Source organism: Conger conger, chromosome 10 (assembly GCF_963514075.1).
Source record: "Conger conger chromosome 10, fConCon1.1, whole genome shotgun sequence".
NCBI lineage: Eukaryota > Metazoa > Chordata > Actinopteri > Anguilliformes > Congridae > Conger > Conger conger.
Genome location: NC_083769.1, coordinates 25,911,314 through 25,924,553, shown reverse-complemented (window position 1 = coordinate 25,924,553; position 13,240 = coordinate 25,911,314). Strand labels below are relative to the sequence as shown.

Here is a 13,240-nt window from a genome sequence, read left to right as displayed (position 1 = left end):
CGAGTGAATGAAAGGAGTATTGGGACGCACCCCCGGATTCAGACACAGGAAACGGGGAGGCTCTGATCTCCTGCCTCCCTGCACGGCTCTTCTGCAAAGCATAGAATGAAGCCAGAGAGAGCGCTCTGGGACTGTTATGCGATTCACCACAGTCACCCCTATGGGGCTTGGCCTTGGTTTGGGACAGGGCACGTATCCAGAGCCAAGACTGACGACGACAACGCAACCCACTGTAACACTCATTGTGTATCACTGTGCTACAGCGTGTTGCGTTCAGGGAACGAGAGCAGCCGTCTCTGTTTTAGATGGCAATGAGCCTCTTTATTTCTTCTGTACAGCCTTTAATCATAGAGGGAAAGAGAAAGAAAGAGAAGTTCACGTCGAGGCCATGGCCCTACACTGCAGACCTTGTGTGTGTTACAGTGCACTTAGTGAGAGCAGCAGGCAGCCTGTGTAACTGCCTTTCCTAATAGCAAGGCAGGTGGGTTTAACATCAGACAGCAATATGAGTAATGCACTAAGCGGAGCACAGATCCACTTCTCCTCCGATCGCCTTCAGACTGAAAAATTAGCGAAAGGATGTCCGATAACTCTCTTCTAAAGACTGAGCTTTTGAAATTCTGCCCCTTCCGTATCTCCCGGCATCGCCAGTCTCATACAATACCATAAATACAGCTTAATTAATGTCTGTCGATTTATGAGGGCCGACGTGGTGGAGATGGTTGGCGATATTGACACACGGCCCTGTACCAGATCAATATCTAATTAGAAGTTAATGTTTGAGATGAATAGACCAGGAGGTATTGAGTGAGATGGATGGGCCTGCTCATTCGTTATGAGTCGCTTGACCTACCCAGTTGGCACCTGGTATTTTTACTGAATGCCGTGAGGGAATGGCTTGGCTTCCGCTGCGATCAGATATGCGCTATCTCCGAACTTGTGAGCTGGTATCCGAGCGACACAGAGCCCGTCCCCTCTCCAGAATGACAGCACCGTCTCCAGGTTTAAATCCATTATTCGTCTTGGTCTTGTTCCACTCACCCTGGTAACGCGTATGGGTGGAGGCCAAGCTAACTTATGAGGCTAACACACATTTATTCTGAGAAAGAGGCCTTGGGAGAAAGACAGCGAGGGAGAGAAATGGACAAGAGAGCGACAAGGAGAGAATGAGAGAGGGTGAGAGAACAAGACAGAGTCAGAGAAAGGGAAAGAGACAGACGGAAGAGAGACAGTAAGACAGAGGGGCTTGGACTGACTGTAAGAGCAGGTACTCATCCAAAGATAGCCTGCTCAGTGAATCTCAATGATTCCTAAGCTGAGATGGTTAGGTGCGATACATCAGACTAATGGAACTGCTTGGGAGGGCTGCCAGGGCTGCGTACAAATCTTTCCACTGTGTTTAAGCTAATAACATTGATTTGTGGATCTAGCTGCCACTCAGAGTCCCAGGAGTGCCGGTGCAGCCAGTAAGCACCTGAGGTGGGCTGATCCAACAGAGACAGCAGAACACACCAGTCGGGCCCATGAACGAATGACCTTCTTGTATTGGCAAAAGGCCACACCCAATCCGCCGTAGGGGCGGTGGAGACAGTTGAGTCGAGAAGCAGAGAGCTCGTTTGACAGCAGCAAAGTTCAAGGGCCGATTCACTCCGCGCTGGGCACCTCCCTCTTCAATAGCCATCAGAGCACGCATTGCCACGCAAATAACATATAAAGGGGATGTTCATTGGACTGACAAGGGCCCTTATCGTGTCAACACCGCATCTCACTCTATGTGGCAGCTTAGCTTGTCAAAATGTTTCCTCAACAAATCAAATAATCGCCTCACCGTCGAAAGCTATTGGATTGCTACTGCCCTCTGACCCTTAAAAACCAAACCAATCAAATGGTTTCAGCAAGAGCTTTAGTGCTGCTCTGACACATATGCGATTTGGCAAATAATCCTCATAAATCCAACAGCAAAGCTTCCCCATAAGTGGTGCAGATCAACCGTTTTATTTACAGTGAGACGGAAAAGCCTCGTATATTGTGGTTGAGAAGCCGGCTTGGGTGAATGGTGAAATCAGCTGGACCCCGCAGGGGTTAAAACCGTGATGCCGGGGAGTGATGGAACCCACGCCAGAGCAACCGAAGCACGTCTGAACCAGAGGGACTCTTTTGAACTGCAATCAAAACGCAGTCTTTGCCTTAGCGGGGCTAAGTACGAGCCATCAAACAGGCACTTTCTCTTCCTCCTCCTTGACACTTTTGCTCCCTGAACGCCAGCTGCTGCTAATTAAAGGAGTTTAGAAAATCACGCCACGCTGGATGGAGGGGGGAAGAAGAGAAAAGGAGACGCCACTTCTCTAAAAACTCAGCATCAGCCCTGATCGCAGGGACTGGCTAATAGGCTGTCATGTTACTAATTACCTACCTTTGCGTGGAACGTTTCAATTGTGGCTGAAGAGAAGAAAATGAAAAAAGAGAGACTTGTTTGGAAGAGGAAGGGAAACAAACTCTCAATGGCAGCTGGGAGGGAGCGGGTGATCAAAGCCGCGGTGTTTACGTATGGCAAGCCAACCATCTCGAGTGTCTGGGAGTGTTGATTCGGCAGACGAAAGCGTCTTAATAAGACGAGTTGCGGCGGCTGCTTTCAGGGAAAATGAGCAAACATCGCCGAGACGGAGGGAGAATCGTTTCATTAAGTCAACAGCGCTTCGGAGAATGCAGCTGCAGCCGCCTCGGCCACCACGGCCAGCAGAGGGCGCCGTGGAGAGGGAGCCCGAGGGGGTGGAGGGGAGGGAGCAGGCCTGGGCCCAGCTGTCCGAAAACCCTGCCACCCGTTTCCACCGGGGCTCTTGGGAGACGCAGAGGAAGCCGGTCATCAGACGCACAACCGCATCTCGTCGAAGCGCAGAGCGAGAACAAGTCAATCCCCGCTCTCTGGCAAAAGGGCCGTCTCAGAACGCATCCAATCAGCTGCAGGATCTTCATCAGGGAGGGTGTTGGGGGGGGGGACTGGTTAGCACGGCTGTTTGATGACTGCAGAAACCAGAGCTCCTCGCAGACAGACAGCCCTAGCGGGTGGCGCGTCTATCTTCAGCGCAGATCTTCATCCACTGCATCTGTCTGCAACCGTACATTATGGGCCTCTCAATAATCTGACAGGTAGCTATGCGCTAACATGATAAGTGGAGCTGATGGGCATCACAATCTGACGTGCCAATCAACACCCCTAATGCCGAATCCAAAAACGGCCCGAGACAACAGAACCGCACACTGAATAAGTAAGGCTTATTTTACTCTTCCCAGCACTAATGCGCTGACCTTACTTCAACACTGCGATTTTAAAAAAGAGCTTAGCACAATGCTGATCAGTAACCCAGAAATAACCATGAAAATCCAGCTGAAAACAGTAACTACCAAGGGCCAAGCGCAAGTATAGTCCCCTGATAAAACTCCCTTTCCACCCCACATTTTAATCACAAATGTATTGTTGCGAGGGCAAGTACTGACACGGCGGAGTCGGCCTATTGTTCGGCAAATGTGACTAAAAGGCGATAAGAGCATGAACAGACAGGTGAATAGAATGTGACTGCAGCGTGGTCAGAATGATAATTTTAAAAAACGGTCACATTTGATTAAAATGGCAATTCCGAGGTGGCTGGACTGATTATTACTTCAACGACGGAACAAATTCCGAGCGCAGAGGGTGGGTGTAGTCTGGGCGAAATGGGTTTCAGCAGCCCAAACCCTCCTGGGAGGTAAGTCCAGCTAATGCACTAGTCCACTGTGCAGAGACACAAACTGCCTGCCTCGCTGTGTAGGACTGGGTACCTCTTGTCGACTGGGTACCCCAGCCTGAAAACTAGCAACATAAAATGTTTTACTTACAGACCATAATATTGGTGCTTTTCCAAAGCTTAAGTTAATCATAATCAATGTGCTCAGCAAGCTAAAGAGCTGCGCTTATGTTGCTTCTAGATAAGATCAAGGAGCTCATTTCACCTTTATTATTGATGAATGTCAAGCTTGTCTTTGTAGTACGCCCCTGTTACCCAGCTGCTGGAGAGGAGTGAGATCAAGCTGCTGGATGGAAGAAGATGCATAACACACAAGAGAGAGCGTACCCCACCAGTAGAGCGCTGGGAAATTCAGTGTGGTTCGGGTTTGGCCCCACTGCAAGCTAATGTATCAGTTCCACTCAGTTTCTTCCTTTCGTGTTTTTGTGATGGCGAAGATACACGCGGCACATTGAAGTCCTGGCTCCTGACAGAGATGTAAAAGCTGACGTGAAGATGAGGCAGATTATTTTTTGCATTTAAAAAAAATGTAATTTACTCCTAAATTTGGTGATTATCCAGCCCCGCCAATCATCTATTGTCGTATCTCCACAAGGAAATATTATCATATTTATTTCATTTTTATCACACTGCTCGCATCATCAAGCGACTCAATTCCTCTTATCTTCAAACGGCAACGTTTTATTTTTTCATGAAGCGGCACCAGACAGCGTCAGTCAATAACAAGGGGCACCTGTGTCATCCCTAATCATCTGAAATAATCATCTCAGGTGTGCACCAATCTAATAGCTGCCACAATTCCTCCTAGGTTACCAATTTACTCGCAATCGAATCAACAGAACCAATAATTAAACCATAAATAGAGTTGTCAGTGAGAATAAACAGCACACAAAAAAAATCTAGATGTAATATAATGACATCTCCACAAGCCAGAAAAAGAACAGCAGCAAACAAGGACAATACTCGACACATCATTCAATAAATTGCACTAACGAAGAAAGCATTAGAATATATAAACTAACATGGAGATTAAATCTATGACTTTTGAAATGCAATTGTGAATAAGAAGTTTGGGCAGAGATACTATGTAATTTTCTCATTTTGTTTAAAATTTGTCTTCTTTCCATTACATTAACTGCACTCTGGTCAGGGAAGTATTTATATAACCAAACTCTCCAAGTGCATTAGAAAATATCTCTTACAATATCAGCATCCGCAACAATTACATTGTAGTCAACCGCTTCGTTGAGCATGCATAAAACAATGTTTATTTTTACCTCACTAAACCTAACCTTGCCACAAGAATTTCTGTTGATGTTTGTCAGCACAAAATGAGATCTTCTTTTCCTGTAGAAACTACACTCCCCAGGGCCTAGTGCAGTCGAGAAGTATTTAAAAAGTGCCTCATGTTTCAACAGGGTAAACACACAGAGCTAAACTCACTTTGACTTCACTGTAAATCTTGGGAGTAAAAAAAAATGTCAGTATAGATCAAATTCAGCTGTTTTCTATCATAGATATACATATGTACAACGAATGCTTCTCATTTAATTCATGCCTATAACCATGTGTAAGGTAACGCTTCACATACCATATTCAAATCAACATGGACATCGCAGCGATTGTGCTTTGCAACATGACAGACAGGCGGATTTGCCCTTGGTTACAGACCTATTAAATTCAATCTCCAGGCGTTGCTATCTCAAAGTCATTTACAGCCCAGCTGCATCCAGACACGGCATATGGTTTGTGTTACAATTTGCGTGTTTTGTTTGTTTTGGTTTCAACATGGTCGCTGATATCGGTTTTCTGCCGTGGCAGAATCCCGGGCGTGTTGATCTGCAATGATAGTGAAACAAATAACTGTCATTCTTCCCCTGCTCCGCGAACTGAAATGCTCTGCGCTGTTCCTCGCTGAAAGAATTGATTTTTCTTTGGGCATATTTTCCAGAGATATTTCTTTTGAATTGAAACTGGGGCTCCCTTGCTTTCAGTGCAAACATCCTGTTTATGATATAATTTCCCTGCTTTCCTCATCTGAACCGTGTGCTCGGCAGCCAGTGAAAATGGAACAGTACCTGCGTGAATCACCATGTAGGACATCTTCAGGATTAGACACAATGGAGAAGATAAGCATACTATTTTCTATTTTAATGGCTTGGCTAGTTAAAAATAAATGTCGATGAAGGTAAACACTAAAAGCTTTTATGGTCACCCCGTTAGCAGACACCGTATTATAATGTCACAGCCAGAGGGAGTGAAGGGGGGAAAGGAGGATATAAGGAGCTAAAACCAAATGGATAAACAGCACAATCAAACAGGTAAAAATGTGAAGTAAAACAATAGAGTGGCTGTGCATCAGCTGTACTTAGCCCCCTAGTGAGGAGACTGACATTCATTTAGATGCTCCTTGCAAAGGCACGCAAACTGTAAACAACAGGGGGTGGCACCGGCTCTGAAAACTTGCAAGAAAAAAAACCCTGAATTACCTCTTAGCCACGCAATTATTTCCCTTTGTCCCAGATTTGGAGTGATGCAAATGACTTTTAAGTGCACTTTCCAGGAGATGCCATTATGGTAATGATGATCTCAGCGTGCGCCTGCACACACATTGAGCTATACCTTGATAGGGTGAGCTGTGTTAAACTGGCTGCTGTGTGACCTGGAAGAGTGAGAGTCTCTCTCTCTCTCTCTCTCTCTCTCTCTCTCTCTCACTGTGGTACATCCACCCTTTCCCTTTCCAGCTTAATTTAGCCACTTCAGCAGTCAGATACTGAATATGAAGTAAAATGAACAGGGCATAATACATGCAAAATGTATCTATGCACGAATGTTTCTTTTACAGCTGCCAAGATCGTTCCCCTGCTGTTTCATTGGGCAGCACAGTCCAGTAAAGGTGTGCTGAGCTCCGGTGGTGCAGTTGCACAGTTGCGCAGGCAGGGGGCACCCTCAGCCTCCGTGCGGACTGTGAAGCACTTTTGGAGCGATCTTAGGTGAGTGACATTACAAGTTCACAGAGTGCATGGCCCTTTCTGTTGCGCACAGTACTGCCTTTACGCAGTAACCCTGAGCTGAGGGGTTTTATTTTCGGTCCAGGAGGATGCAGACCTGAGAACATTAGAGCCCTATGCTGTCTCACAGACCTGCTCGCCGACAGGCTGGCTCAGTGGCTCCCGCAGTAATGAAGTCTTACCACTAGAGGGCGAGAGAAGGGAAGCAAAAATACTGTCCCAGCCAACCTGTACCAGGCATTCAGACATTCAGGAAAAGCATCACAGTGACAATTTACAGGACTTGTGCCTTGGAATGGTGTATATATCACATTAAATATCAAATTAACTGTTACAAAAACACCAAATACTGACTGGCCCCTGCTTTTTTCCACACAGACACCTTAATATTGAGAAAATAAAGTCCAGTGATACCATAAACATGTGATTACAGCAGTAGGGAGACCCACAGCCAGAACAGGACAGGGAGAGGGGCAGGGGCGGGGACGGGGGTAGGGGTAGGGGCGGGGGCAGGGACAGGGAGAGGGGCAGGGGCAGGGGCAGGGGCAGGGAGTGGCACTCACATGTTGTGCAGGACACACCAGCCGCAGTGGGGGTCTCCAGAGCTCAGACACTCCCCACATGTCCCATACTGCTCACAGGACTCAATGGGGACCCTGGTCACCTGCAAACACACAGAAAAGACACAGCTGCAGTCAGAGGACACAAATAGCTATCTCACACACACCTATACCCACAAGCTTAACACGCACACATATTTATACACACAAGCATAACACACACACACACACACACTGCGATAGCACGCCGCAGGGTCCGTTTCAATTCTGAGCACAGATAAACTGTCACTGAAATGTTCATGTAATGTATTACTACATTAAACTACATTTTAATCTGATGTAGTTTGCGGAATTCAGAATTAACCATAAAGTTTTAGAGAGGGCAAATAAAAAGAGAGAAGGCTGAGAGGTATTTAAAAAACAATTCAAGTTCGATTGGAAATGTTGCTTAAGTCTGGCCAAACACTATTCCTTGCTTTAATTTCCACATACTTATCGACTTCTATTTCAGCCTATAATGAATTTCTAGCTCCACTGGATACCAGGCAAGTTCAGATATTACTGTATTGATTTTTATTTTTTTTTGCTTTCAAAAAGCCCCTAAGATGCAGGAGATGTACACAACCAGAGAATAAATTAAAAACACGGGGCAAGAAGGTGAACGCTCACTCCGTCATGGTGTCGTGTGTCTAATCCTCATAGTGTCGGCCAACAGCAGTTCAACTGGTATCCTATTCACCGGGTTTAAAGCGTTCTGCTCTACTTGGACATGGGGGGGATGACAGATGGATGCAAGTGGAAAGAGCAACTGGTGTTTTTTTACTGTCTCTTTTCTGAGCCCAACAGGAGCTCCAGCAGCTGGTGGCTGCTGGTGAATACGCTCTTTTACATGGCAGGCCTTTTGTGTAAGGAACTGCATCTGTCCGAAACACACATACAGGCGAGCGCTCACACACACACACATACAGGCAATGGCTCACACACACACACACACACGTTTCACATACACATCCAGTCTGAAACACAAAGAAAAGAAAAACACCTCTGTTTATAATAGCCCGGTGGCCTCACAACTATTAGTTATTTAAATAGAAGCCCACCCTCTCCTGCTGTTGTCACCCTGTCCCCAGTAATGCCATTCATTGTAATACAGCCGGGTCAATAGGTGTGATCGATATACTCTCTGCCTGTGAGTGGCCTGAAGGCTCGTAAATGCAGGAGCCTTCTCTCTAAACACTCGGAGTGTCTCTGCCCTGCTGCTGAGATGAGGCTTAATTGCAAGGTGTGATAATCACAGTGCCCCACACATACATTACTGACAGCTGACAGGAAGCTGCTGTTTTGGTTTGAACCTGAACCTCTGTGAATGCCTTCTGTGAAAACACCCACGCACACACACAGAAGCATACAGAAACACATACACAAACAAGGATAGACACACGTACATACACACACACACACACACTCACCGACACAGATACACACACAGTCATACACACACACACACACACACACAGAATCACATACACAAACACGCACACACACGCAGACAGAAACAGAAACAAAAGCACACACACACACTTTAAGGTAACAGGGTGGTAGAGAGGCATAATAGTGATGGGACATGATGCTTTAAGCTCCAGGGATGTGGGTGTGATTCCCAGGTGAGGCACTGTCACTGCACCCTTGAGCACGGTACTTAACCTGAATTACTTAAGTAAATATCCAGCTGTGCAAATTGAATGTACATAAAAAGAATGTAAGTCACTCTGGATGAGAGCATCTGCTAAATGCCTGAAACATGAGTGTAAAAACTACATGTACCTGGGCGCAGAACCATGGGCAGGTACATGAGGCAGGCAGACACACACACACATACACACACACACCATCACGGCTGCCCTGTCCTGCTCCTCAGGACAAGCTGCAGACCCGTGGCCCAACAGCTGAGACCTGACTTCTGCTGTCTCTGTCACTCAAAGGCCATCAGCACTGACGTGACCTCCTGGAGAGGTCCTGGCCGCTGAGCAGGCCCGCAGAATGCCTGCCTTGCGGCCTACAGAGATGCCATAACACATCTACAGGAAACAAACACACTTTACACTGAGAAAGCTTGCGCGCTCTGCTGAAAAGAACAGCTCGAGCTAGGTTTTGAAACAGCTGGTAGCTGGTTGACCAGGTCAGACCAGCTCCATACTAAACATGGTTTGACCAGTTCAAGCTGTTTTGAAACAGCTGCTAGGTGGTAACTTCAAGCTGGTCATACTGTAGCTTGTTTCTACACCAGGGCTGAGCTTGTGCTATTTGCACAACGCCAAGGCAAAATGGCAGCAATGGCAAACTTATTGCTCTCTCGTTTAATTACCTTCTTGCCTTGTGAATGCCTTCAAAATGGAACACAGTGTAGGGGAATATTCCGTGAATATACCAGTGTGGTGTGATTGATTAGGAGGATGCCCATTTCCAGCTTTTAAAACCCACTGTTTCCATACGCAGCCATGTTAAGTGTCATTATTGGCTTCAGTTGGGATTTCAGTGGGGATCCAATGACTGCGCTGTCATCCACCTGTCCCAGCTCAGAGGGGGCCGAGGACAACGAGCCAGTGATCTGACGAGAGACAACAGGACGGCTCTGTGTGTGTCTGTGTGTTAATGTCTGCATGGTGTTGTGTGTGCATACATATGTGTGTTTGCACGTACACCCAGTGAGAACTTTATTTGGTATTTATTAGATTTATTACTGTGTGTTCAGAGATGCTCTTCTGCATACCACTGTTGTAATGTGTGGTTATTTGCATTACTGTCACCTTCCTGTCAGCTTTGACCAGCCTGGCCATTCTCATCTGGCCTCTCTGTTTACTGGAAGTTTCTTTGTTTTTCACACAATTCTCTATCTAGAGACCATCGTACGTGAAAATCCCAGGAGATCAGCAGTTTCTGAGATACTCAAACCACCCTGTCTGGCAACAATCATTCCACAGTCAAAGTCACTTTTCACATTTCTTCCCCATTTTGATATTTGGTCTGAAAAAGAGCTGAACCATGTCTGCATGCTTTTATGCATTTACTTGCTGCCACATGATTGGCTGATTAAATATTTGCATCAACAAGCTGGTGTACAGGTCTACCAAATAAAGTGATCATTGAGTGTATGTGTGTAAGTGTAGTGTATGCGTAGTATGTCATGTTTCACTCTGGATAAGCGCATCTGTTAAATGCTTTAAAATACACTTGTGCATGTGTGTGACTGTATGGTCACACTGCTTCTTTGAGTGTGTGTAATTGTTGAGGCGACTCCTGTCAAACAACCGCCCCCATTGTAGAGGGACATTTTTTTGTATGTTTTATAAATCCTACAAAGTATAAGTATGTATAAACCGTGTTTGAATACATTAAGGCAGTGTGCCAAACTGCCGGGCTAAAACATTCAGACTGCAGCTTGTGACAAGTTGATAAGCGGAGGCTGGGTTTTGGGCTTCAAAATACATTGGGCAAAAGGTAATGTTGACTGAGGAAGAGAGATATTCAAGTGGGAATAACATGTTTACAAAAAAAGATAAGGTATGACATCAAGCCCTGGCTTCTGTGTATTTAATGTGTTCACACCAACCCAGCCCCCTGATGGGCAATCAATATGATACACATGGTAGTAAACATCTTTAGAAAACCTAAACATCGTACCTTAGACATTGCAAGACTGGTGGATGCTTGGACAGCTTAAAATTCGGTCATGTGTTATGTGAAGAGGCAGGTATAAAAAGAGACTTCCCCTCTTGCACTGTGTCGGTAAACACATACCCCCATGGTTTACAAGTAACAGAGTCTTAAAGTACTGTGATTGTGTTGAACCGGGTTCTTCACCCTCTGCTGAAATAGGAACAAGAGGATATTTCCACAACACCATCAACCCCCACCCCAGCCAGTCATCAGAGGCAGGAGAAAGTGCTTAGATCTGGGGGGCCCGGTTGGGAACAGTAAGCCCCCAGAAACAGGTGGCGTACAATAAAGAGGCACAGCAGTGCCACAGCTGAGCTGGAGAAAAAGCAGGGTCTTTAAAGACACAACACCAGCGCTGTCTGCCACACTCCAGCAACACGGTCCCCACATACACCTCGGTGTGTGTCACCGTGTGTAAATAAACAACAACGTGCGGACAACTGCAGCTGGCAGAGAGGCCTGGTGTTCTGGTATCGGGTGACGTCGAGCAGAGCGTCGGTGTGTTGAGTTTGGATGGGAGAGGGGCTGACGGGGACCCTGGCTGACCGTGTCGGGGTGGTGGGGCAGCTGTTGCCCAGCACACGCCCCGGTCACTCAGCACGCTGGGGCAGCAGCCGTGGAGACGCACAATGGGGCTGTTCTCCTGCGGCCCGTGGGGGGCGTGGCTGTGTGATGATCACAGGCCCGGGGGGGGCGGGACCAGTTGTCATGGCGCTGACAAGGCGGGGGCCGTGGCGACCTGATGACACGGAGCGAAAGGTGAGCCGGGGTCTCGGATGGCCAGAGACGGCGTTTGAAGCGCGATGAGACTGGGGCTCTGGGTGCACGCTGGGTGAAGGCTATGGTCTACGGCACCTGGAAACTCCCTTCTGAAGCTAACGAGCACACATTCCTGTTAGCATGACCGTAGCACTGCGCTAGCCTGCCATACAGACAGTAGAGTGATAGGCTACTCTCCTCTCCACTGGAGCCCATGACTGTTCTCCTGAGGGAAAGGCCTGGCTCTTAAACGGGGTCAGGCTATGAAGGGCAAGTGGGGACACGGCAGTCAAAACACAATAAAAATTCCACTTCTTCTAAAAAAGGCCCACACGCCACACTAGCGCACGTATGCGGCGAAGCGGCCTCCGTGCGGCGTGTTAATAACTAATCGCGCGAAATCCACTGAAAAACCGCGAAAGCCATTCCAGCGCATCAGTCACAGACGCTGATACCGCGCCCGTGTGCCTGCCAGGCTTCAGGAAGGCGTCGGGCCCATGGCAACGGGCTGATGAATGGCGCACAATTAGGCACAGGAGGGGTGGAGAGCTCTGGGAACGGCGGCTCTCGGCCCTGTCTGCGCAATCACTGCGGCCGGCAGATGCGGTGCAGGCCGCCTTTCAAGCCTTTCCCCCGACACGGGGGAAAAAAACAAAAACAGCCAACGAGGAATGCGGGGTGCGTTCCCGCTCCCCTCTGTCCCTGGATGTCATGGCAACGGGCTGGCCGCTGACCCCAGTGCCGCTCGGAGCGGGCCGTACACAGCTGGCACCGCTGGAGCAGTCGCAGCCCCCCCCCCTCGACCCCACAGCCATGCATCTTTAATGAGAGAGAGCCGAGCTGGGTCCTCGTCACTGGAATTAAACGCATCGATCACGCTGGCGTACAACGCACAGAACCGCTCGCCTCTCCTCACTCCACCGTCCTGCAGGGAGGGAGCCACATCCACCCCCCCTCGCCACCACTCGCCTGGCTGATAAGCTCCACACATTCTCAGCATAGCCTCTCTCAGGGCTAGGTGACCATGTCCTCTAAGTCGGTAGTTCCAAAACTTCTTGTACCCCCAGATGGTCCAGGTATTTGATGTGTTCAATCTCAAGCGCACCTGATGATTACTTAGGTGTACTTGGGGTGGAGCACATGAAATACCAGGACCAGCTGGGGGAACTCTAGGAGAGCTTTGGGAATCAATACCCCCCCCCCCCCCACCGCTCTGCTCCCGAGCTCTCTTCCTCCTGAAAGCGTCTGGGAGCTGAACACTCCATCACTCGGTGCTATGAGCTGACAGCAGCACTGGGGAGGGAGCTAGCTCAGGATGGGGGGATTTGTAAGGAATCACCCTTATTGGGCTTGACCTTTGAGGCACGACGTGCGTGGTGCCAGAGGTAGACGCGGGGCGGGTGGTAAATCG

At 48.0% G+C, this 13,240-nt stretch overlaps 1 protein-coding gene across 1 annotated transcript in view; it reads right to left on the bottom strand.

Moving 5' to 3' along the window:
• The window catches only part of plxna2 (plexin A2), a 170,666-nt gene that overhangs the window by 83,309 nt on the left and 74,117 nt on the right, over window positions 1-13,240 (bottom strand). The window contains exon 4 of the mRNA XM_061259087.1: window positions 7,357-7,457. Within this exon, the coding sequence (XP_061115071.1) occupies window positions 7,357-7,457 (101 nt within the window). The remainder of the gene's footprint in view (window positions 1-7,356; window positions 7,458-13,240) is intronic.